The sequence below is a fragment of the Argopecten irradians genome, chromosome 4 (assembly GCF_041381155.1).
Source record: "Argopecten irradians isolate NY chromosome 4, Ai_NY, whole genome shotgun sequence".
NCBI classification, from domain to species: domain Eukaryota; kingdom Metazoa; phylum Mollusca; class Bivalvia; order Pectinida; family Pectinidae; genus Argopecten; species Argopecten irradians.
This window is the reverse complement of record NC_091137.1, coordinates 18,746,156-18,771,536: the sequence shown is the minus strand read 5'-3', so window position 1 is coordinate 18,771,536 and position 25,381 is coordinate 18,746,156. Positions and strand designations below refer to the sequence as shown.

Below are 25,381 nucleotides of genomic sequence, written 5' to 3'. Positions count from 1 at the left end.
GAAAAATGAGTTAGTATTAAAGCATATGATCATACCATTCATATCTATAATTGTACTTTCGTCAGAGTGGGATATGGGTATAACTGATTTGAATGGTGATGTAAACAATAGGATGGCGTGATTTCCAATCATATCGAATATATGGTTAAAAATAAACACGGCAACTCATTATCCTCGTGAATACATGATTAGCTGTATCCCATTATTCTATATGCTCTTATTCGGATGTTTAAATCACAGAAGGGTAAAGTTAGTACTATTGATGTCCAATAATCATTTAAGTGCTTCAGTCCTTCATGGTCGCATTGGTACACGGCAATAGAGGGGTACACTACACATGTAGTGGAGTAGGGCCTCGTCAACCGACGGGCGCAGTCAATATCTACTGATTCAGGCAACTAAAGGCATCATCCCTTTGTCGCCTATCGATAAACAAGATGGTCATCATGGTGATCTTCACTTCTACCGCTACTTAAGTTAAATGATTAAGTTGAATTATTCAAATCTAAGTTGAATGAGTGATCACATTTAACTTATATTAGTAAAATTTATGATTTTTCATTTCCTTAGAGGACAAATAACCAATATGGATATCTATTGGCATGATATGTGTGTGATTGTTTTGATTCTGGTGTTTGGTATGGCACTGTCGGAATTATCTGCAAAGTGGGAGCAACGTGTTTACAATGACGGGGAAATATTCAAAGTGATACAGCCATCAGGATATATATCCTGTTGGAAGGCTTGTAAGCTGTCGGTAGACTGTGCCGATATCACATTTAACAAAGATCTGCTATATTGTGGCCTTATAAGGAAGTCACCTGCTGTCTCCCCTCCTATAGATCTAACGGTAAGTACTATACGGTCAGAATGAAAGATAGAAATTTTATTCAGATCTATCAGATGTATCTTTAAAATATATTACAATTTACAATGTATGGCTTTTATACGGACCTTCTTCCATACAATCGCTACAGAGGTGACGGTTAAACATTCATTGGAGTTGTAGATTTAACTTTCCTAGAATTAAAGGTTTACCTTCTCATGGAGTTGAAGGTTTATCTTCCCATGGAGTTGAAGGTGTAACTTCCCATTAAGTTTAAGATTTAACTTCCCGTATAGTTAAGGTCAACTTCCAAAGGAATTAATCTTCCCTTGGAGTTGATATCCATGGAGTTGAAGGTTTAACTTCCCTTTGAGTTGAAGGTTAAACTTATCTACATAATACATGTACGTTTATAGTTTTCTATTTCACAGACTCATTTTTCCGAAATCCTGTTGGTATTATTTTGAAAACACGATACCTCTTCCGTTAAAATGTATTAGGTATCTCGTTATAACTTGATACAAAATAATGATCTCGTTTTAACGCTTAACTAATCTCGGTTTAACGAGACTGATTATAAATGGTCTGTATACCATGTGGTCATTTGTAACCTTACGACAGAGGCTTTCGTGTTAAAATATTTCCATTGTTTATAAAGACCTAACCTGAATATTTACATTGCAGACACAACTTGGACCATGCAACAGCCATTCGTGTAACGTAAACGAACGCTGTGTAGCTTTATCAGGGGGGACAGCTGTCTGTATCAACGCTGGTAAGGCTATGTTCTCTAATTGTTTACGTCAACGTAGACATTAGAAGTTGTACAGAAACTTGTACTGTATCATTGTCTACGCAGACATTATACGTTGAGCTGTATCATTGCTGGTAAGGCCAGTTTCTCAAATTGTCTGCTTAGGCCATATCCTTGCAAATGTCTACTAAGATATTAGCTATATGAAGTAAATTATTGTCTAGGCCTACTGAGGTCATAATATCATTCTGATGTCTACTTAGATATTAGCTATAGGAAGTAAATCATTGTCTACTGAGGAAAAATCCATCTACTTAGATATTAGCTATTGGAAGTAAATCATTGTCTACTGAGGAAAGACCGTCTACTTAGATATTAGCTATAGGAAGTAAATTATTGTCTACTGAGGAAAAATCCGTCTACTTAGATATTAGCTTAGGAAGAAAATTATTGTCTACTGAGGAAAGACCATCTACTTAGATATTAGCTATAGGAAGTAAATGATTGTCTACTGAGGAAAGACCATCTACTTAGATATTAGCTATAGGAAGTAAATGATTGTCTACTAAGGAAAGACCATCTACTTAGATATTAGCTATATGAAGTAAATTATTGTCTACTGAGGAAAGACCGTCTACTTAGATATTAGCTATAGGAAGTAAATTATTGCTATTTCATACGACTAATTAATTTTCCCGTTTTTTTATGTTCTTTTTTTCATTTCTAGTATAAGATCCTCTATACAGAGTGAAAATGTAATAAAAATCTACTTAATTCAGCGATATTAACAAAATGAGAGACAGATGTCCTTATGCGATATTTTGATTGATGAAATGTTCATGTCCCATGGATTGACTTGACGTAAGGACTTGTCAGTTTTTAGGACCTTCCTGTGGTCAGTACCTTGTAACTGCGAAACTCGCTAGTCAGCTAAACCTGCCTATATTATTAGGCTTTTTAAATTTTTTTTTTGCCTAATATATAGTCAGCTCGCGGTACCTCTTAAAAATGTGAAATCGTAGGACAGATTTGGCGGTATATTTCTAATATATCGTCCATGCAATGCCGGGAAAACGTACACATACCTATTCATTGGGATCTTATGTACTCCACTGCCCCCAGTTACATCCCATATATGAAATTTAACAACTCTGCACAATGAAATACTTCCGAGACCCTTCTATTTCACACATTTGTAATGGCCGCCGTTTACACATTTAGTAGAGCAAACGGTAGCCAATCAACGTCGCTTCCGGTTTAGAGTACTGTGGGAGAGCATGAGAGTTCAATCGTTATTTTGTAAAATGTTTGTAGCAAACAGTAAAATTGACGATTACCGATACACATTCCGGTTATCAAGAGGGAGATAAGTGTAAAATTAAACATGTCTATGAGAAAAATACTTCTCAAACGAAATTTAAAATACAAATTACTATTCAATCTCCCATTCATTATCGCCCATGAAATCCACTATTTAGATGGCCTAGAGGTCTGCATACGTTACTGTGTCACTTTATCAGCCAATGAAATGTTGAATATTTGTTTTCAATATCTACTATTTCGAGTGAATAAGAAACGAATTTCCTATTTTTTTTATCAGAATGCTTTATTCGGTTTTACAAAGACATGTGTGATATATTTATTAAAAAAAATCCTTTACATACAATTTTGATATTAGTTGTCCTCTCGGAGCGGGCTTTTATTCGTCATTCGACACTCACCTCTCATCATTTACAATCAGTTTGACTTCACTGTATATTTTATCGCGAACAGTGTTTATTTTCCTATCCCGTAGATAGATTTTGATATATTTATAAAACTTAGCAGAATTTCCATTATATCACACAAACACTTATATTTACTCTGTCGCTTTCTTTCACTCAATCACCAGATATATATTTACTCTGTCGCTTTCTTTCACTCAATCACCAGATATATATTTGATATATTGTGATACATAATTGTTTTCCCAGATAATCGTAGGGATCAATTTGGTATTTACCATTGATTAAAGTTTTTTATACAGGAAGTTATGAAACTATCGATACCTATCTTAGATAGACGTGTAAATAAGATAAAGGTCGTGTCTTAGTACGGTATTTAATGTATGCTAAACAATTATAGCGTCATTGCCTACAGCTACTAATTATGGTTACAAAAGAGAAAAAACAGAATAAACCATTAACTTAATATCAATAATTAATTAGATGCCCCACACTGAATGCGTGATTTATCGGAAGTTAACTTCTTACAACAGTATTGTTATAGTATAAAGGCGTCGCTCGGTGACTGTAGCTTATGTTCTCAGCAGACACTAAAATTTTGTAAAAAAAATGCTAAGATCAACATTTTTTGATTTTACAAAAGGAAACAATACGATGATATACTCTATTATGCATTAATGGTCCTTGGTTGAATCATTAGATAAAATCGTTTTGTTTCCTATAAAACTGTGTCTGACTGTTAGGTACATGATCAATTTAAACAATTATAACCAGAAGTTGTTATGTCATTTCGAGGATACAGGTATTATTGTTTTCTTTATTAAGATAATTGGTACGTATCGATTGACATTCTGAACATTTAATTTCATCACAAGCGTCACTAATGGTTAAAATCATTCTGATGTATGGCTTTGTTAGAATGATATTTGAGTTGGCGGTCAACTCTCGCATAATCATTAGTTTTCATACCTGACATTAGGTGTAACGCCTGCTTAACTCGTTCTAATTGTTTGTATTGTAGTTCTTTCTTATATTGAATCATTCAAATGCAACCGTTAATAGGATAAACATTTCGCTTTTTTATGCTACATTAACCATCGTTTTCTGTATAATGATTCATCTTGTCACATAACATCCAACTGGTATAAACACGTACAATTCTTTAATTGTTATTTGGTATTCCCTTTTTATATCGATAATTTGCTGAGCTCATTTGTTCAAGAGATGATCAAGCTATATCGTATATATATGATACATATGTAGCCAATAAAGACGTTGTTGTAAGCTGGAGAACCAATACGGTCATCCGATTTCTGAGTGGCCCCGAGACGCCCGAAAAAAAATACTCGTATGCGCCGTATTGTCCTATATACCATGAACATCAGCTAACCCTAAACGATTTCACTCACTAGAAATACAATACGTGAAGCTGATTTGCACTGCTTCTTATTTTAATTTATAACGAAAAATAGCATTTAAAGCGCAATTTTACAATGTGTATCATAGATATATTATTTTCCACTGAAATGATGTTGTTCAATGTTTAGTTTGATTAAATTTTGTCCATTTATCACAGCAGAAACAGGGAAGTTATTTTAAAAGTTCACTTGAATATCGTTCATCATCGAAACGTAAGACATTGTATCTATAAACATTATAAGAGTCTTGCATAACGCATACTCGAAATTTGAGTTCTTTCACATTCATGGTGAATTTTTAAAGCGGAGCTTTCTACGCCATATTTGCTCCTCATACCAAAGAACATTTTCGTATACCGAGACACGTTAGACATTGATATTGGTTTAATTTAGGTACACTCTTTTAATTTAAAACATAGTTGTGATATAGTCCAATATCTGAATGAAAGTACTATGGTTATCACTAACTGTCCATTAAGTGAATTGAACTGTCCAATACGTAACAACTTAATGGATAGTTTTGGTCACATAATGGACAGTTAGTGACCGGAGACAAATCAGTGGATGGAATCAAAATACCCAAAACAAAAATGAATTCAACAATTTAAAATGAAGGAACAACCCATATTTGTATATATCATAACCTCGGTATAATCTATATTCTTATACACAGAATCCCTTCAGAATTTCAATGTTAGACACATATCCTTGGTTGTTATATTAAGCTCCCTGCTGCTGGTTTTACATACAACATCACTGTTATTTGGGGTTCTGTAAGTCTTGGAACTTTATGACAGGAAGCTGATGGTATAGTTTGGTGTCCATGTAATATGTCACTCACTGCTATCATTTGCTTCTCACATGTGCGTTTGTATGACCTGACACCATTAGAACGATGTCCCTTTCTGTTACGAATTGTTCGTCCAATCCAGCACTATACATGTGTTTAGCTGCAGTGGCCAGTAGGGAGTAATTCGTATAATGTCCCTGGAATCAAGCCTTTTCACATAATTTCGAAACTGTTTGTTGCAATTGATGAACACCTACTGGAGAATTGCAGTACCATACTTCTCGCGGCTCTTTCTTTGGTCGTAAGTAAAGGGCATCTATACTGTCACGAGGTCTGAAAAACATAAAATAATGTTGGTGTTAGAATTGAATAAAATGTTTTTTCTTAAAATCATAATGCAGGTCCATTGCAGTTTATTTACTATAAACTGGTATATTAAATCAATTATAATAATATCTTATACATATTATGCTAGGTAGATTGAATATATAAACGACTTACCTCAGACTTATGTATTTCTCATAAATATGTACTGGACATCTTTCTAGATGGATGGTTTTCTCATAGGCTCTGGTAGTTTTAGCACTTAATTTCCTATGTTGTATCTCACCAGCATTGGTCTTGGAGATATCCTCAGTGTACTCCAAATACTTTCTCCCATTCGAATCTACTTTAACAGTAATCTGACCTTGCTGTCCAATGCGTAAATTTCTGTGCTCTTGTCCAGCTCTGAGAGCAAAGTGGAGCCCAAGGAAAACACTAGAGTATCTCAAGGTCTTTTTGGAGTGTCAGTCCCTAGCACTCCTATTTCCCACTTAATGTTTTCTTGGTTTTCTGTTATGATTTCCGCTTTTTTTCATTTAATCCCAGACCTTGTCTTGCCAGTAATTTCATTTTTGCGTCCATAATCCGCCTCATCCCTACACATTCTTTGTCATCGAGGAAATTTACCAGGCGTTTTTTGTTTCGTAGTTGGTGTTGCAAAGCAATACCTAGTTCATAAAGTGAATTAGGTCTATAATCCATATCATTTTTATTTCTCACGTTAGCTACGAAAAACTCCAAGGCTTTATTAGACACTCATTGGACATATCCAGTATGTTTCCTTTTAAATTTTGCACATCTTTGTTTACAGAAGCTGCATTTTCTCTTTCTGTTTGCCAAGTTGAGAAGACGTTTATGGCCCATCTTGATTTATCCTTTGTTTTATTTGAAAGTTGTCCAAATCTGATTCCTTTAATGGCTTTGGAAATCTTGTTTCTTCAACTTTGCGTAACTTTCAGCATTTCTTCTTCATCACTAATATCGGAGTGATATACATATACATTGAAATTAGGTATTGTGTTTTTCCTTTTGTGTCAGCAAAGTTTCTTCTTCTAAATCATCTACATCATTTAAAACAGTGTCAGAATCCACATGATTTGAGAATGTTGAATGAGTCAAAAACATATCCTCTTCGTCTGACAAAATTTTTGAAACTGATATTGCTTACCTGTACATACTATGCATGAACGCACACAAAGTATGAAAAGCATGGGCAGTTATATAATTAGAGGACAGTTCACAAACTGTCCAATAAGTTATGAAAGAGCACTGAGGATACCTGTACATGCCATGCATGAAAGCATACAATGTATGAAAAGCATGGACAGGTACCCGAAAATGAAAACTTGACAAACGGTGTTATGTTTTAAGTGAGAGAGAAGCCTCAAAACTGTCCATTATGGACATTGTCCATTATGGACATAATGGACACTTTTTCGGCTTCTCTCCATAACGTCTAACGTGACTTTGTTCGATATTTTTCTGTTGTAGTGGTTTGTGAAGGGAAATACTACCAAAACCGATGCTTCTTCGTAGGTAGTGCTAAGGCCAGTTGGTATGTCGGACAGGTAAGAATGTCGTCTCTGTAGTTTCCTGATGAGCTATTGGTATTTTTGTTTTTTCTTCTCTTTTTGTTGGCATTTGCTGTCATTTTGAAATTTTGTAATTTTTGTATATGTCGCTTGTTATACGTGTATTTTTAGCGCTTTTTCTAGGCTATCACACATAACAATAAGGAACATTCGGGACCTAATTTAGACCCCTGTGGAACACCATGAGTAGTTTAATTGCAGAAGATGTGACTTTCTGAAATCGATCAAATAGATCAAATTGGAACAAGTTGAAAGATTCTTTCATATTGAGTTTACTTTTGAATTAAATCTAATGTATAAAAATTACATCTTATACATTGCTATTATCATTGTTCTTTGCCTGCTTATCGAAAATACTGAGTATACAAGAATAAAAGAATGATGCTTACTGAATCCTGACTGTAAAATGGTACAATGGATACTGGTTTGTAATTAGAAATATCCAAGATTAATCTAATGGACTTAGTACTTCTCAGCTAGTGTAATGTCCAGACAATATATTAACTGAAGACATACCTCACCTAACCTGTTGTTTTCCTGTTCCTGTAGCGAGATGTATCGCTATTATTATTTCTAGTTAGTTTCTTGATTTTCTTATTATCAAAGATAAACAATAAATGGAGACACAGAAACAGATATGTTTTACGGAAATAAAATGACGAGTAAGACAGTGGAAAAGAAGGATGATAAGAGAAAAGGAAACTCTAGGTTATCAGTTATTATGGATAGTTTGAAAGAAGAAATAAAACGACACAGATGGATTGCATTGTCAATATACAAACAAATAATATTAGGATAATATAGATGCTAATTTATATAAGAGGAATTACTAACACCGCGATAGCATCTGAGAGTAGGGAGAACAAGAAACTGTAATTTACAAAGTGTCCCCATGTTCACATTCTCTGCCATTTCACCTTTACTAATTTCAGTGTATTTTTGTAATTCATACAATTCACAAATAAACCTATTAGATGACTTGTGGAACTATCGCATTTAATTATATCAATACACTGGTTTATACCATGGCTAAATGGCTAAGTTATCATCCTTGCTGTTGTCAAGGTTTCGAAATTATCAATATGAAAATAAAGGATTACTCAAATTTAAGCTTAAATGTTATACTTGTACATGTACTTGCAATTGAAGAAAACATATTAGATAACGTCATTGTACCCAAATTGATACTGTACACAAATTGATACCCTGAAACTTTGAAATTGATAAGTCTGTCTCAAACGTGTTAATCCCTAGAAATGTGGTCCTGCGACAAGTACTATTTGTACTATAATAGTGGTTTTTTAAAGCGTAAGGTCTCCTAAAAGAAAATTTTATTAAATAATGAAATTTAAGATATCAACACTTAACAGAAATAGAAAAAACATAGTTGCCTTACATTATTTTTTATATAATCAAGTGCAAATTGTTCTTTGTATAGCGTTATTTCTTCATCTTGATTTTTACTAAAACTGTTACTAGATTCAAGTATCCTGTAACTTGATTGATCCATAATTATGTTTGAAGTATTTTTACATCGACTTTTTTATAATCATTATAAAAATAATTGATAGGGGTCTTATGACATATACAACACATTGGAACTATATAGGCTGAGGTGAATGCCACAGAAAACTGAATTTAAGGATGCACTCCTCTGAGAAGTCAAAATTTTCCTGTATTAAACTTTTTTCGGGATTTTTGGAAATAGGATTTCATATAAAACATTTTCATTTTTGAGCTATTGTCACTCAAAGATACCTAGTTGACAAAATACTGGATTTTATGGGAACTTTGCCGTTTTGACCATATACACAAGAGATTAAAGCCATAATTTCCTAACGAGGTGTTTGATATGTATGGATGTTTGTAGTATTTTCCAGTAGTCTTCTTTAAAAATATACCAGTTTTGATTAATAAGACTAATTTTTTTTCTCCGATAAACAACATATATTTCCTCTACCCCTTAATTTTGAGCTTCAAAATGCACCATTTTCAGCAATTTTTGCCAAATTTAACCCCTTTATAGAAAAAGTTCTGGTATTGAACTTGTGTTAATATTTTGCTTATCAACAGGAAAAGGGTTGTTCTTTCTAAATCAGGCAGAAAAATGGGGTCCGTGTGCTACTTTTTTGCCCGATTTAAATATTTGTTATTTTTCAGTATTTTAGAGTAAAAAATATGAATGCTCAAATAACCATTAAATGTGAAAATAAAGTGACAAAATTGTATCATTTCACACATTAATGCTCAATATTTTAATTACCACGAACCCAGTAAAGCTTTACGGCAAAAATTAGCTCAATTCAGCTAAAAATACTGGCGCAGTGTTGATATAAGTAAAAACAATTTCAATAAAAAAAGGTAATACTGTGGCTCTACTCAAAGCGAAAAAAGACACAATTTCAAAATGGCCGCCAAGTGGACCATTTCTTAAAATCACCGTATAAAAAATCTACTAAAATAGAAATGTAATTTTTTGACAAAATTTAGAACTGGCGACTTGCTACAGATATTGATAGATTTTATTTGAAAATTTCATAACTTCTTTGATACAGGTCGAAACGAGACTTCAACGGGACTGAAAACCTCAGAAGAAAACATCCTTAAATCATTGAAATATCATTTAAGCCATTACGTGATCTAACGGGGTACTGATTTAGCGCATGAAAATAAAGTTTGTATGCTCTTTTTCAAAAGAAAACAGAAAAAAGTGAAGCACACCATGCGATAAATGTCATATAAGAGAAATCTACGTGTATTGGCATCAGTTTGGGTTCAATGACGTTAGTAATTTTCTGTTGTATCAAACTTTCCACACACAAATGTACCATCAACTTGAATTATACTAAGGAATGTGGCAGACTGATTGAGCACCTCCTCACGAGTATCTTTCCACAGACTCTCACAGTTATTGAGATTAGTTTCAATTAGATTATGAAGATATAAAGACTTTGCGTCTTTGACAAGTCTACTTACTACATTAAACTGCAAATGATAGTCAATAAGATCACCATTACGGATGTAACAGTGTCATCCATCTACTCGGGCCGGGGTTGTTTTTCATAACTACGTGGTAATAATAATAATAATAATAAAATATTTTATTTAACCAGGGCTACATATTTAGACAAGTCTAATTTACAATATGGCCCTGCATCAGTATATACAGTTATCACAGACAACAGTTTAATACAGACAATACCTTAATTTAAAAGACATATACATTCATATCAACATGTAAATATGGTTGCTTTCTAAAATATTGGTAGAAAGTATAAAACTAAAATTGTGAAAACACATCCTATAAATATTTTTGTTTAAAAACAGCAACACTGGGGGCATTTCTAATATCATTGTTCAATCCATTTAGTAAATTGGAACAAGTGTAAACAAATGAACGCTTAAAATAACTTGTTCTAGCATTAGGAATATAAAACTTATTTGAAATTGAAGATCTGGTATTTCTCATACTAACATCCCTGATATAGGTAAACATGTTACTGAAGACACTAGGAGTATCCCCATGTAAAATTTTATAAGCAAGAACAGCTTTCCTAAAAATAAAATAGTTTTCTATTGGCAGCCACTTCAACTGAGTAAAAAGTACTTTGGATGGTGTTAAAATATCTCTAACATTTAGTAAAACTCTTGCTGCTCTTTTTTGTAGTTTGCACAATTTATGAATATAAGATTTGTTACTGGCCTCACTCCAAACAACAGAGCAATATATAAATTGTGGAAAAACTATACTTTGGTAAACTTTTTTTCAGAACATCATTTGACATAAATGGCCTTAGCCTTTTCAGAACACCAATCTTTTTTGAGACTTTCTTTGATACATAGTCAATATGGTCTTTCCATGAAAGACAACGGTCAACAAAAACTCCAAGGAGTTTTGCACAATGTACAGATTCAATATGAAAATCATTTATATTTAAATTCAACTCTCGGCATTTGGATAACCTCTGTGCTGATCCAATCATCATGCACTGGGTTTTGTTCAAATTCAGACTGAGTTTGTTTTCTCTCATCCACTTGATTGTACAATGTAAATCATCTTTCATTTGTGCCTCTAAAAGATCTACTGACTTATTTCTCACACTTTGTGAGGTATCATCGGCATACATAATTACAGTAGAATGTTTAAGACATTTAGGATAATCATTTATATTCAAAATAAACAGCAGTGGCCCAAGTATTGAACCCTGTGGTACTCCAATATCTATAGGTTTAAAATCAGACATGACATCCTTGTAGCTTACTGCTTGTGATCTGTTTGTCAGATAAGACTCAAAGAACCTTAATGAAAGAGGTGATACAGCATATGATTTAAGTTTATGTAAAAGAACAGCATGATTAACAGTATCAAAAGCTTTTCGAAGGTCGATAAATACAGCACCAGTTAGAAAACCTTCATCGATATTTTAAAACCATTTATCTACAATATTAACTAAAGCTGTATCAGTAGAATGATTTGGACGAAATCCAAATTGACAATCACTTAAAAGTTTGTTCTTAGAAAGAAAATCATAAAGAGTATTGTGAACATACTTCTCTAAAATCTTACTAAGAACACATAATACAGAAACAGGTCTGTAGTTATTGACCAAGTTGGATTCACCAGCTTTGAAAATAGGAGTAACCTTGGTCTTCATCCATTCAGAAGGAAAAGTTCCATTAGAAATGGACATGTTAAACAAAAAGGTCAATGGTGACACAATAGAGTCGCCGGCTATTTTAGGTAGTTTCACAGAAATACCATCAACGCCAGTAGCCTTACCATCAGCCATTGTCTTGATTTCACCCAGAACAAAATCTGGTGTAATATTTGGTATAAATTAAGGACCGTCTGTTACAAAATTATCTACTGTTGGTAAACTATCTTCAAAGGTTTTACCAATTACAGATCCAATATTACAGAAAAAATCAATAAATGCATTAGCAACTTCCACTTTTTCAGAAATAGTACTTCCGTCAACTTTTAAATTAACGGTCAATGTAGATTTTTTACTAGGTAAAAATTCCTTTATCTTTTCCACAGTTCTTTAGAATTCTTAGAACATTGCATAACAGATTCATCTAAATAGTTTTGTTTGGCTTGCCTAATTTTAAAAAGAACTCTGTATCTACAAGCTTTATACAATGACCAATCAGATTCTAAGTTAGAACATCTGGCTTTGTTATGCAGATAATCATGATTATGCATTTCATTTAGAATATCGTCATTAATCCATTGAGCAGAATGTGTTTTTACTCTTTTTTCACACAAAGGTGCATGTTTATTTATAACACCAAGAAAAAGATCTTTAAATGCAGTCCAAACATCATCTATATCTTCAAACACCTCAATAGAACTCCAAGGAACCTTTTGCATGTCAGCAGTCAGGTCTTTTAGGTTAATGTCCTTGAATTTCCGGTATTGGACAGTTTTGTGAGAGTTAAGGGACCTTCCCCTAAGCTTACGGATAGCATATACAAGGTGATGGTCACTACATCCCAAAGGAATAACCCCGGAGACAATATGCCCAATAGAGTCTGATGTATAGATATGATCTATGAGGGTACTTGAGTCTCTGGTTTTCCGCGTTGGTACAGTGATTTGTTGCCGTAGGTTGAATAGCAACATCAAGTCTTTCAGTTTGGAAGATTTCAGTTCATCAACATTGAAATCCCCGAGTACCACTAAGTTATTCTTTTCCGTGGACAATTTCTCCACGACCGAGTCCAATCGGTCATACCAGTTAGCTAATTCATTCGGTGGTCTATACACTGTGACACACGTAATTGGTGAGGAGTTGTTAGGCCTAATAGTAATAGATAGTAGTTCCAGTTCAGTTTTACAATACTCAGCAGCTGAGGATAATGTATTAAGGACATCATCGTATTATGTAACAACACCTCCACCACGCCTGTTCCGGTCCTTACGATACATACTGTATCCAGAAACAGAAAGTTCACCATCTTCAATTGAGTCATTCAGATGACTCTCAGAAATTGTTAAAACATCAAAAGTTTGGTTTCTTGGTAAAATTCTTATATAATCCAATTTGCTAAGAAGACCTCTCACATTCAAATGTGCAAATCTTAGTCCTGGAGGTAAATTTTGGACCTCTTTGTCAGATGACTGATAAAAATCATAAAAAGTAGACATGTGGTCCACACACACATCAGCCATTCCAGACCAACAGGTGTGGTTTGGTCAGTAGTGTTCACGCAGGTAGAGTGGACAATTGTGGGACAGCCAATAGAGGTAACAGTCTCACTTGAGTGAACTTCTATACTACATAATCCGCACCCAGTATTGTTGTCAGGAGGTCCTGGGTTCAGATTTACATCGTTAGAAAGCAGTATATACAGTATGAAAAGAAACTGAATAGTATTCACTCTCCTGCTGTACTGGCTTTTCTTCAAGGTTTTGAGTCCATTCAAGAAATTAGACATGATGATATCCGCACCAAAACATTTGATTTCCAATGATAGAACAGGAAAACATGTTCCAGGGGTGGTAATAAAATTCTCTGTCAATTTTTGGTTAAATAAACCGCCTCTAAACATGGTAAAAACAATACAATTCAGGAGCAGTATAGTAAGGCATCCACTCCCGGCGGCCATCTTTAATACGAATCCTGCTGTACATAGACCCGTGGTTCTATGTACTTGTCAGTGTTAAGACATCTTTTCTTATAATTCTTTCAAATGTAGCAAAATAATTGATGCCCGTGTTGTAGTCCTTCTATCGTACAGGATACATAGTCCCAGTGACATTTCTGAGAACATGTATGTCTATTTTCTCATGGTATATCATTTACGTTATAACATCGACCATAGTACAGCGTTATTTGACACCTTCTCCAAGTCTTTTGAAATACCAGAGGTATGTTATTTGTATAACTCGTTTAAATATTATATACATGTTAGTTTTTTTCTTTTTTTTCTTTTATAGATTTCCTACTCGAAAATGCTAATATAAATTTCAATCAAGCCTAATGCATTATTTATAAGTTCCACGGAAGACTCTTTAGAAACTGGTTGACGCTTTCTTTGTATTCCAAACAAACTTTCTGTTGTCACTTTTTTCAATGTTATAATTGAACGGCTCTCCTTATACATTACACTGCGTGCTACGGAAATAGAGGTCGACCCAGTAGTGTAAATTCTGTTATCAATCGTCTAATAGGCAATATCATATCACGATGAGCAATCAGGGTAATTTTACTGTTTGTTACAGGAGCAGTGTAAAGCATCAGGTGGAAGTTTGGTAACGGTGGACTCGAGTGATGTCATCAGTCTTCTATCTACCATGACATCAGAAGGAGGCAAGTTTCACAATTTTTTACATTTTCGCACTGAAATATAAGGTTTTACGTGAACATAAAAGCGACATACTGGCGATAATGACGTCATATTTTTGTGTAAAAACATGACGTTATGCTCACAAACATACGACGTAATAATCGCAAGGGCAAATAACTTGTAAAATAATAACCTTTGGTGGAAGAAGCAGTGATGGTCTTCTGTATATAGAAGAGAGAAAAAATGTGATAAATATAATATCCCTTGTTTCTTCATGAATACCAGTTATATTTCATCTCCTGAGCTGGAAACTTGATATTTTCACTCGATGAAATATGACTGGTATTCATCAAGGAATATCCTCTATAAGATATTATACTATATCGTTATTAACCGATCGCCAGACAATAATCAGCCACGACACGTGCAAAAGCATGTGTACTATTCAATGTCGGGGCAAATTAACGTCGTAGTAATACAAAATGCAAAGTCTAAAGCAGTGACCGGGCAGTTTGATAGACGACTGGTGATCCCTTAATGTAAATATGTGTAAAACCAATTTGATTAAATCATAATTTCTGTTCTTATTTCGGAACCATCCTCTATGGAGATAGCGTCTGATATAAACAATGGACAGTGGTTTTAGGAAGAACAGAAATCACAACTAAAAACTGATATTTTTATTACCCTTAATGTAGTGATATCAGCAAGTCTTAAATGGTATGATATATTATACAAATATTTCATGGGTTACTGTGCTCTAGTTCATAATATTTAACCCGAGGTGGTCGTAATCAACAAATGTTTTAATTCAATATAATATTTGTTGATTACCACCAAGGAGGGATAAATATTATGAACTAGAGCACAGTAACCCATGAAATATTTGTTTTATTACATAATCACCAGTTTTTCAGTTTAATACTTTTTATAAAACGAATACGACAATCACTTAACAAAATCGTCAACACCGTACCGTACGGAAACGTTTCAAATCCTATTGAAGAATGATGTATAGCCCACATACGTCACGTTGTAACTCCGGTTGGAATGTCTTATTGTCTTCTTTCACATTATTAGATCTGCATGCAGCCTTTCAATTTAATATATTCATCGTGTCCGTTCTCTAGTCGATAAACATCCACATGACGTGCTTGATTCGAGATCTATAAAGTTAGCGCGAAATTGAGCGTGAACCTTTGTGACGTCATAATAACGTAACTCACTGTTACGCGCGATTCACAGAAGTTTTCTAAAAAAAAACTAGACAACAACAGCGAGGTGTTCCTAAAGCCGTGCAATATAACATCTCGAACCGTGCAATATAACGTTACCATATAAGCGTGCAATATAACTTCGAACTGTGAAATATAACAAGGTTATATTGAACGGTCGGGAAAATAGTTGCAAATATTATATTTCCTCATATATAGATTGGTGCAAACAAATTATGTAATAAAATAAAACAACTGCGGTATAGGCCTATGTTTCAATGGAATAACCATTTTTAAAATTGTTTATCTTTTTTTTAAATTTTTTTTTTATTTAGTATATTGGGCTGGCGGAAATGACATCGAGACCGAAGGGGAATGGAAGTGGATAGAGAATGATCAAACCATAACTACTAACTCTTGGTGGAATACAGGCGCTCCAGATGTCAATTCTCCGGGGAAAAATTGTTTAGGGGTTGTAACTGCTTCCGGTGTATGGCATGATGTGGACTGTTCACTTCCGGCTGTATATATATGTCAAAAGTATATCACCCAATGAAATAGAATCGAACTAGGTAATTGTACTAGACCACGACGTGTGTCTTACAATCAGAGCTACTAGTATTGTACTAGGATAACAAGTACATTTTATGCTAACGCGTTTTAACAAAAATGTCATCATATGCATCATATATTTCTTTTTATGAATCAAAGTTTACCATGTAACCAACCATATAAATCATGCATTATTTAAGAAGATACGAATTTGTATGTTATTTTCCCTATTTTTTTTTTACTTAAAAAACGCATAAGTGATTGAAGTTTTGTCTGTTAAATATGTATTTATACAAATGAGTATATAAAACAATACGTGTATATTTATCTTTTATATTTCAAGTACTAGATATATTACCATCAGAATATTCAGCAACTTTGCTTCATGCAGGAACGCATATCCTTTATATTGTACATTTTAACAAATACTGTCGATATTTTCATCATCGTCTTATTATTATTTATTTCTACATTAATAACTGTCGTTAAAAAATCCATGTCTTATAAGCTTTATTTTCTGACTTAATCTGGTATTCAATTATAAATTTAATAGCTTTTAACCATTTCAGTTACATACGTATTTAATCATAAGTTAATTTGTAATTCTTATATAAAAAGCTACATTTTAAACAATCAACAAAGTGGGTTGTAAGGATATCAAGTATCAGGCATGAATACTCGAAAATTTACCTACAAAAATTACTTATGTTTATGTCTTATAACCTCAATAATTTTAATTAGGCATATTTCAATTTATTGCAAATATGATTTTATAAAATTGTATTACGGTACGTAAAATTTATTTATTGTGCAATCATTGTCATAAAACCACTTATTATTATATTTATAACATGGTTGTAAGCCATGAATTAAAATACTGTTATAACCCTATGAATATGTTTGTTTTTCTATCAACAATTGATTATATCCACTTTTCGTTCGATGTATACGTACAAGTGAACTTAAACTCTGCCGTGTCAACGTGTGACCAGGGCATAGAAAACATGGTGCGTTATACAGGTCAGAGAAATCACTATATTTGGAAATAAACACGCAATCATGTGATCACTAGTTACCCATAATACAACTTCATATTTCGGCCAATGGCATGAATGAGGTATAAGCACGTGACTCGTTTTACTACGTTGTTACTACAAAAAAACACGTGTTTTGTACCATTTGGGGGAATATCCCCCGCGGATCGTGGTTTCATTTCCAAAGTTGGGAAACAGATTGAATTTCATAAATATATATTTGCATTTATCTTTTCACCAAAGCGTTTGTTATATAAAGGCATAACGAATTTTTCATTAGGGTTTTAATGGCCGTGTACTATTAATATTGGTTCAATCTTTAGGATGAAAATCCTCCCGGGACGTGGTTTTACCTCCAAAGTCGGGAACCACATTGAATTTCATAAACATATATTTGCATTTATCTTTACACCGAAACGTTTGTTATATAAAGGCATAACGAATTTGTAATCACGGCTTTCATGTATACACATACATGTATGTATATATTTGAGAAAACTACCCTCGAAACTATATATTACCATATTTATTCATATGGATTTTGTAATTATCTATTATGACTGTTTAAAAAGTAATACTTTGAAAAAAAATGGCACGTAACATGTGGATGATATAACTTTTATTACTGATATTGTCGATACTGAATGCTTTTATACAATTTTGAATCATATTCACGATATGCATCCCTAATAATTCAACTTTTACTGCACATGTGAGGACAAATGAACACGTATACATGTTCCTGGATTTAAGGAATAGATGTTTATTTTGTTGAGGTTATGAGGGTATAATGATAATGATAATTACATAAAATTTACACGGGCTCCATTATCATTATACCCCATAATTATATTTACAGTTTTTCAAGTAAATGAATATCATTTTTTCCCGCGGCAGTTGCATATTTTTTTTTTTTTATTAAAATACCCATATTTTTTCTCTCCCGTCATCGTCAACGAATTCGATTGAACAGCTGATTGGAATCGAGTCATTCATATGGTCCCGCCAAAAGTGGGGTGATGACCTCACGTTGCTACGCCATCGACTATTCACGTAACAATAGAATCGCCGCGCGTGTTGTGCTAACAGTATACACCGATAATGATAATACTAGAAAGCATGGTTATTGAGCCCATGTCAGTGCAAACTGTAAATATTATGTTATAACACGTGTACATAATCAGAAGTCACGTTAAACATGAAAATCAAGGTCTCACGATATCTTACGTCGCACGTGCACCATACCTACGTGAGAAAGGTGAGTGGATTTACAGAATGAAAAGAGAGAATGTAAGGAAGGCAACGACACCACTGCTCTTGTTCTTTCTTGTCGAGGTACGCGAGTATACATGTGCATGTACATTTACATGTAAATGTATCAAAATGTGATGATTCTAAATAAAAAGGCAAACAATTGAAGGTGGAACATATTGAAACGAATTTCGTCCTCGTCTCTACTTGAGGGTTTCTCACTCAAGTCTAAAATACTGGGTTGTGATCACAGATCATCTGATTAGCCAATTATTGGAAAGAATAACTCAACGCCTCAATACAAGTTCATACATATAATTCTGGTTCTGCAGATACAGAGTCACAATGTGTAATCACACTCTCTATCACTCTAATTACTGTACAATTAGAGATTATGCCAGAATATAGAAGTTATAAATGGTAGCGAGTACAAATGTACAATTATCTAAACTGATAGTTAAACTCCCTGTTATAATATATGACTTGTCTTTTTATAAAGAAACAACAAAGTGATAACTAAGATGCAATAGCAACAATCGCGACAACAGAATAAAGATAATAGTAACTCTGTATATTTAGTTAGTAGTTTATAGAAATTGATCAATATGCATCAATTTCACTATTACAAGATTTAAACCCAAATATCTTGTAATAGATATACAACTTGAGAGAACCATAGTCTCTAGTATTTAACAACTGCAATTCTATATAATTATCTATGGAAATTGATCAATGCATCAATGCATCAATTTCCCTATCACAAGATTCACAATTCCAAATATCTTGTAATAGAAATACTCCAGGCTTTAAACCACTGTGTTTGTAATAAACTATTTATAGAAATTGACCAAGTAATAATCAATTTCACTATTACAAGATTAACTATATCTTGTAATAGAAATACAAGAGTACACTAGACTCGTGTATTATCCTATACAAATATTATAGAATTTAGGAATTATTTATAGAAATTGATCAAGTAATAATCAATTTCACTATTACAAGATTAACTATATCTTGTAATAGAAATACAAGAGTACACTAGACTCTTGTATTATCCTAAGTACAAATTATTTATGGGAATTGATCAAGTCATCAATTCCTCTATTACAAGATTAGGCTCTAAATATCTTGTAATAATTCCCTATTGAACAATAGACGATTTGGGATATTATAAGTTATGCCAACTTTCCTATAATCGATATAAGGGAGATAACTCCTGTAGGCCTACCTACTAATGAACCAAAATGGCGCAAGAATACGTATCCGATGCCGGGAGGAGACGTTAAAAATCACAGTAATCGCTCCGCCTTTTATACCCTCCGGGCGTCCACATTTCCTTATATGGAAAAAGTGGAGGCAATGTGGAGGCAAAGTGGAGGCCCTCCAGACTGTTTACAACAATAACAGTCGTACATTGCCGACGTCACAATATAGGGCCAAAAATGAAAGTACAAAGAAAATGTTATACATAGCGTAAACCAACTGTTTATCGACTGAAAAATGTTCTGTGAATACACAAAATATAGTTACAAATATCTTATTCCGTTTCCGAGCCGTATTTAAAAATGTACACAAAAACCCAGCCGGAACGTCAGCGTCAACAGTTTCACCGTGAAAGCAGTACAACTGCTCGGACCGAATATGTCTTGAAATCGACCGTTGTACGCCACAAGTACGTATTAAACACATACATTTTGATGAATAGTATTGTTATTGTCTTAACGATCACTGAATTAAATCATAAGATTGATCATGGAGCTTACCTAGACAAAATACCTAATTCAAATTCTGACCGCCTGCTTAGTCACGATCCAATATGGCGGCTATCGTAGCCAGTGACACACTACTTGCCAACAAACTATTTCACATACAATCTAATATCACATACATTTACCATCTGATAGCATGGTCAGTTAGATAAAAACATTGCCATTTGCCATGTACTGCTAATAATATACAATCCAACCGTTATTACATGTTTATTCCATGTAAACACACCAGGGGTACAGTTCAGTAGCATAAACACACAACAGCTGATCGTCAGTCAGCTGATCTCAAATGAACATTCGTTACATTACCCCCAACTTTCAAAACGTTGACGTCCTCGTCAACTAAGTATTAACACTATAAATAACGAATGTGAACTTATCAAATTAAAAAAACACTTCCTGATACTGATGAGCAACCATTAAACCTTCAGGACTTAATAATTAATCTTATACATAAACGTAGATTACAACAATGTTTCCTACTGTCATTTCTGACTCAAAATACACATACAGCTAACGTGAACTCGTATAGCTCTATCCGAGGATTAATACCATCCTCCTACTTAATAAGACAAAGAACTTCAACTTCACCCCAACAATAAAGGTAAGTTGTCCACTTCTTGTCGACTTTTAAAGCCACAATATCATAAACATAGTACAAGCATTCCTTATTTTACCACGGTTTGAACTTACCAATACTTCCAATGAACAAAATCTGAACAGTTGCATTGTATAACTATACTTGTCTGATAAACTTTACATCATATAGAGCGTTATCCCTATCCAAACTGTAAAATTTTAACTAAAAATGTCTTCTTTCTTCAAGCTCCTCGCGTTCGTCCACATCCTGTGCACGGTTGTCGAGATCCTCTTCCGATACATCCAAGGTGGCTCGCCATGGACTCGGGCTGATAGTCTAGGTTCATCTATCTGGCCAGGATAGCTTTGCCAGAACAAGGATCCAGGATATGTAGAACTAAGGATATGTGTAGCCAAGATTTTCAACCAGTCTCTACCTCATGCATAAGGCAACTGTCCAATACAGCAATGAAGCTGGAATCAACTCCCCTTGGTCATTCCTCATACCAACTAAATAAAACTATCTTCGTCGTCACATGACCAAATAAGAAAGACACCCACCCATCTGGGTTAACATCGGTTCCTCTAACGTGTCCCGGTCAGACACGGACTCACTAATAGACATATACTATTTTCATCTCTCCCATACAACAATAATCGTTTGATATTTTTAACTGGGCTACACTTTGAATTTCTATCAACCATGTACTCAGGACATATAGCTTCGCTTTCAAAGATCTCTCTCATTTGTCTGTTGTAAGACAAGAATCATCTTATGTCCTGTGATATTATGTTTTTTTTTTTTTTTTTTTTTTTAAATAAAATATCAAGTCTGAGCTGTATTAAACTCAATATGACTGGATTCATGTTATTCGCGTTATTCTTCTCAAGCTATTTTCGACACCCTTTAATTCACTCATCTAATTGACCAACATTACTTTTATGTTGCAGACGTTTCCGACACCTGTTCTTCTTGTGTCCTGGTATGCCACAAAAGAAACATAATCTTGTCGACTTCGTTCCTTCCTGAATTGACCTTAGCTATAGAGTAGCCGGGGTTCCATGGATCAGCAATTCATCTATTCTCTCTGCTATTTTCTCTACGATTCTATCGATGGAATCTTCGTCTTCTTCCTGAATGTGACGGATGCTGCATGTTGCTCGTTTTCGTCTCCCAACCCTGAATGTTTCAAGGGATAGTGCAATCCGTACAGCATCTTCGATGGTCTGCACATTGCTTGAATGTACAGACCATTCCATCTCGGTGTCATTCAGGGCATCTGTAAAGCAGTCGATGCTTATCTGTTGTCTAGTCTCTTGGTTTGCAGATGGGTATCCTAGTCTTACTAGTCTTTTAATTTCATGTGCCAGCTCAGGAAGCGGTTGATCTTTCTTCCTTAATTTTCCTTTTAATTGTGTCTTGTACATGGCTGACATATTTTCAGGCTGAAATCTTGTTGTCAAGGCTGCAACTAAACTGTTGTAATCCTTGCGTTGTGTAACTTCCAAGTCACTTAAGACACCTTGAGCAGCACCTCTTAAAGCAATTGCCAATTCCAAGGCTTTGCTTTTGTCGTCCCAACTATTCATTTCAGAGAGAAGTTCAAATTGAACCAAATAGTCTTCCCAATTGTCTTTACCATCATAAGAGGTCGGTTTCCTATACTTCTTACTGGTCCTTACGTCAAGCTCTCTGTGAGATTGCTTACGTACAACATTTCTGCTGGGCAAAACGGGATCCGGATCAACCGGTGAATCCCGAATAACAGTACTGTCATGCGCGCGACACCCAGCCCCGCAACCATCAGCAATCCGCCCGTGTGGACACCTGCCAACACAATGGATCTCACTAGGAATTAGTCCTATATCTTGATCCGAGGTGAATAACCGGACAGAAGGATCGGCTTCCCGATATGAAGAAAGTCGATTAGCCTTCTGCATTCCCTCACGGATTTCAGAGCGTCGATCACCAAATATCACACCTTCACCGGTGCTTGATGACCGAACCCTCACAGAAGCTGTCGTAGCATCTTGCATTTCTTCTAATGCATGTATGCGTCCATGAAGATTTCCAATTTCCCTCGCCAATGCAGTCTCCTGCATGTGTGATCTTGTTGATCTCTGCATGTTTTCCAACAAAGAATCCGCAGAGAGTAACCTCAATTGTACGTCACCACTAGGTGAACTACATCTGTATTGCGTCCGTGGGAACTGTGTCTTCCCGGCATCGGATGTGGCCATTGGTTCATCTCCCTCAAGGTCTTGTCCCCTGAGCACATCTTCATTCGAATGAATGTCATGACTGGCCATAGTGATTGGTCAAGTAAACGTCTTTAATTGGCTAATATTTGATATCCCACCGCTGCCACCAATGAAACGAATTTCGTCCTCGTCTCTACTTGAGGGTTTCTCACTCAAGTCTAAAATACTGGGTTGTGATCACAGATCATCTGATTAGCCAATTATTGGAAAGAATAACTCAACGCCTCAATACAAGTTCATACATATAATTCTGGTTCTGCAGATACAGAGTCACAATGTGTAATCACACTCTCTATCACTCTAATTACTGTACAATTAGAGATTATGCCAGAATATAGAAGTTATAAATGGTAGCGAGTACAAATGTACAATATCTAAACTAGTAGTTAAACTCCCTGTTATACTATATGACTTGTCTTTTTATAAAGAAACAACAAAGTGATAATTAAGATGCAATAGCAACAATCGCGACAACAGAATAAAGATAATAGTAACTCTGTATATTTAGTTAGTAGTTTATAGAAATTGATCAATATGCATCAATTTCACTATTACAAGATTTAAACCCAAATATCTTGTAATAGATATACAACTTGAGAGAACCATAGTCTCTAGTATTTAACAACTGCAATTCTATATAATTATCTATGGAAATTGATCAATGCATCAATGCATCAATTTCCCTATCACAAGATTCACAATTCCAAATATCTTGTAATAGAAATACTCCAGGCTTTAAACCACTGTGTTTGTAATAAACTATTTATAGAAATTGACCAAGTAATAATCAATTTCACTATTACAAGATTAACTATATCTTGTAATAGAAATACAAGAGTACACTAGACTCGTGTATTATCCTATACAAATATTATAGAATTTAGGAATTATTTATAGAAATTGATCAAGTAATAATCAATTTCACTATTACAAGATTAACTATATCTTGTAATAGAAATACAAGAGTACACTAGACTCTTGTATTATCCTAAGTACAAATTATTTATGGGAATTGATCAAGTCATCAATTCCTCTATTACAAGATTAGGCTCTAAATATCTTGTAATAATTCCCTATTGAACAATAGACGATTTGGGATATTATAAGTTATGCCAACTTTCCTATAATCGATATAAGGGAGATAACTCCTGTAGGCCTACCTACTAATGAACCAAAATGGCGCAAGAATACGTATCCGATGCCGGGCGTCCACATTTCCTTATATGGAAAAAGTGGAGGCAATGTGGAGGCAAAGTGGAGGCCCTCCAGACTGTTTACAACAATAACAGTCGTACATTGCCGACGTCACAATATAGGGCCAAAAATGAAAGTACAAAGAAAATGTTATACATAGCGTAAACCAACTGTTTATCGACTGAAAAATGTTCTGTAAATACACAAAATATAGTTACAAGTCTCTGATTCCGTTTCCGAGCCGTATTTAAAAATGTACACAAAAACCAGCCGGAACGTCAGCGTCAACAGTTTCACCGTGAAAGCAGTACAACTGCTCGGACCGAATATGTCTTGAAATCGACCGTTGTACGCCACAAGTACGTATTAAACACATTTTGATGAATAGTATTGTTATTGTCTTAACGATCACTGAATTAAATCATAAGATTGATCATGGAGCTTACATAGACAAAATACCTAATTCAAATTCTGACCGCCTGCTTAGTCACGATCCAATATGGCGGCTATCGTAGCCAGTGACACACTACTTGCCAACAAACTATTTCACATACAATCTAATATCACATACATTTACCATCTGATAGCATGGTCAGTTAGATAAAAACATTGCCATTTGCCATGTACTGCTAATAATATACAATCCAACCGTTATTACATGTTTATTCCATGTAAACACACCAGGGGTACAGTTCAGTAGCATAAACACACAACAGCTGATCGTCAGTCAGCTGATCTCAAATGAACATTCGTTACAATATATATGTGTTGATTCTTTTGCTAATGCAAAATCAAAGCAATT

General features: G+C 34.4%; 1 protein-coding gene across 1 annotated transcript; it reads left to right on the top strand.

Annotated features, from left to right (window-relative positions):
* Positions 1 to 350: 350 nt before the first annotated feature.
* On the top strand, positions 351 to 17,370 carry LOC138320835 (perlucin-like protein). The gene is made up of 5 exons (XM_069264089.1): positions 351 to 850; positions 1,511 to 1,601; positions 7,328 to 7,404; positions 14,657 to 14,744; positions 16,271 to 17,370. The coding sequence occupies exons 1-5, from the start codon at positions 551 to 553 to the stop codon at positions 16,489 to 16,491; spliced, it is 777 nt and encodes a 258-aa protein (XP_069120190.1). The 5' UTR covers positions 351 to 550; the 3' UTR covers positions 16,492 to 17,370.
* Positions 17,371 to 25,381: the final 8,011 nt, after the last annotated feature.

Excerpts from the sequence above, each read along its gene's own strand:
- LOC138320835 (XM_069264089.1), top strand. The coding sequence starts at position 551 with ATGATTTTTCATTTCCTTAGAGGACAAATAACCAATATGGATATCTAT. Across the intron at positions 1,602-7,327 it reads AGCTGTCTGTATCAACGCTG|TGGTTTGTGAAGGGAAATAC; the intron begins GTAAGGCTATGT and ends TTTCTGTTGTAG. Across the intron at positions 7,405-14,656 it reads CCAGTTGGTATGTCGGACAG|GAGCAGTGTAAAGCATCAGG; the intron begins GTAAGAATGTCG and ends TGTTTGTTACAG.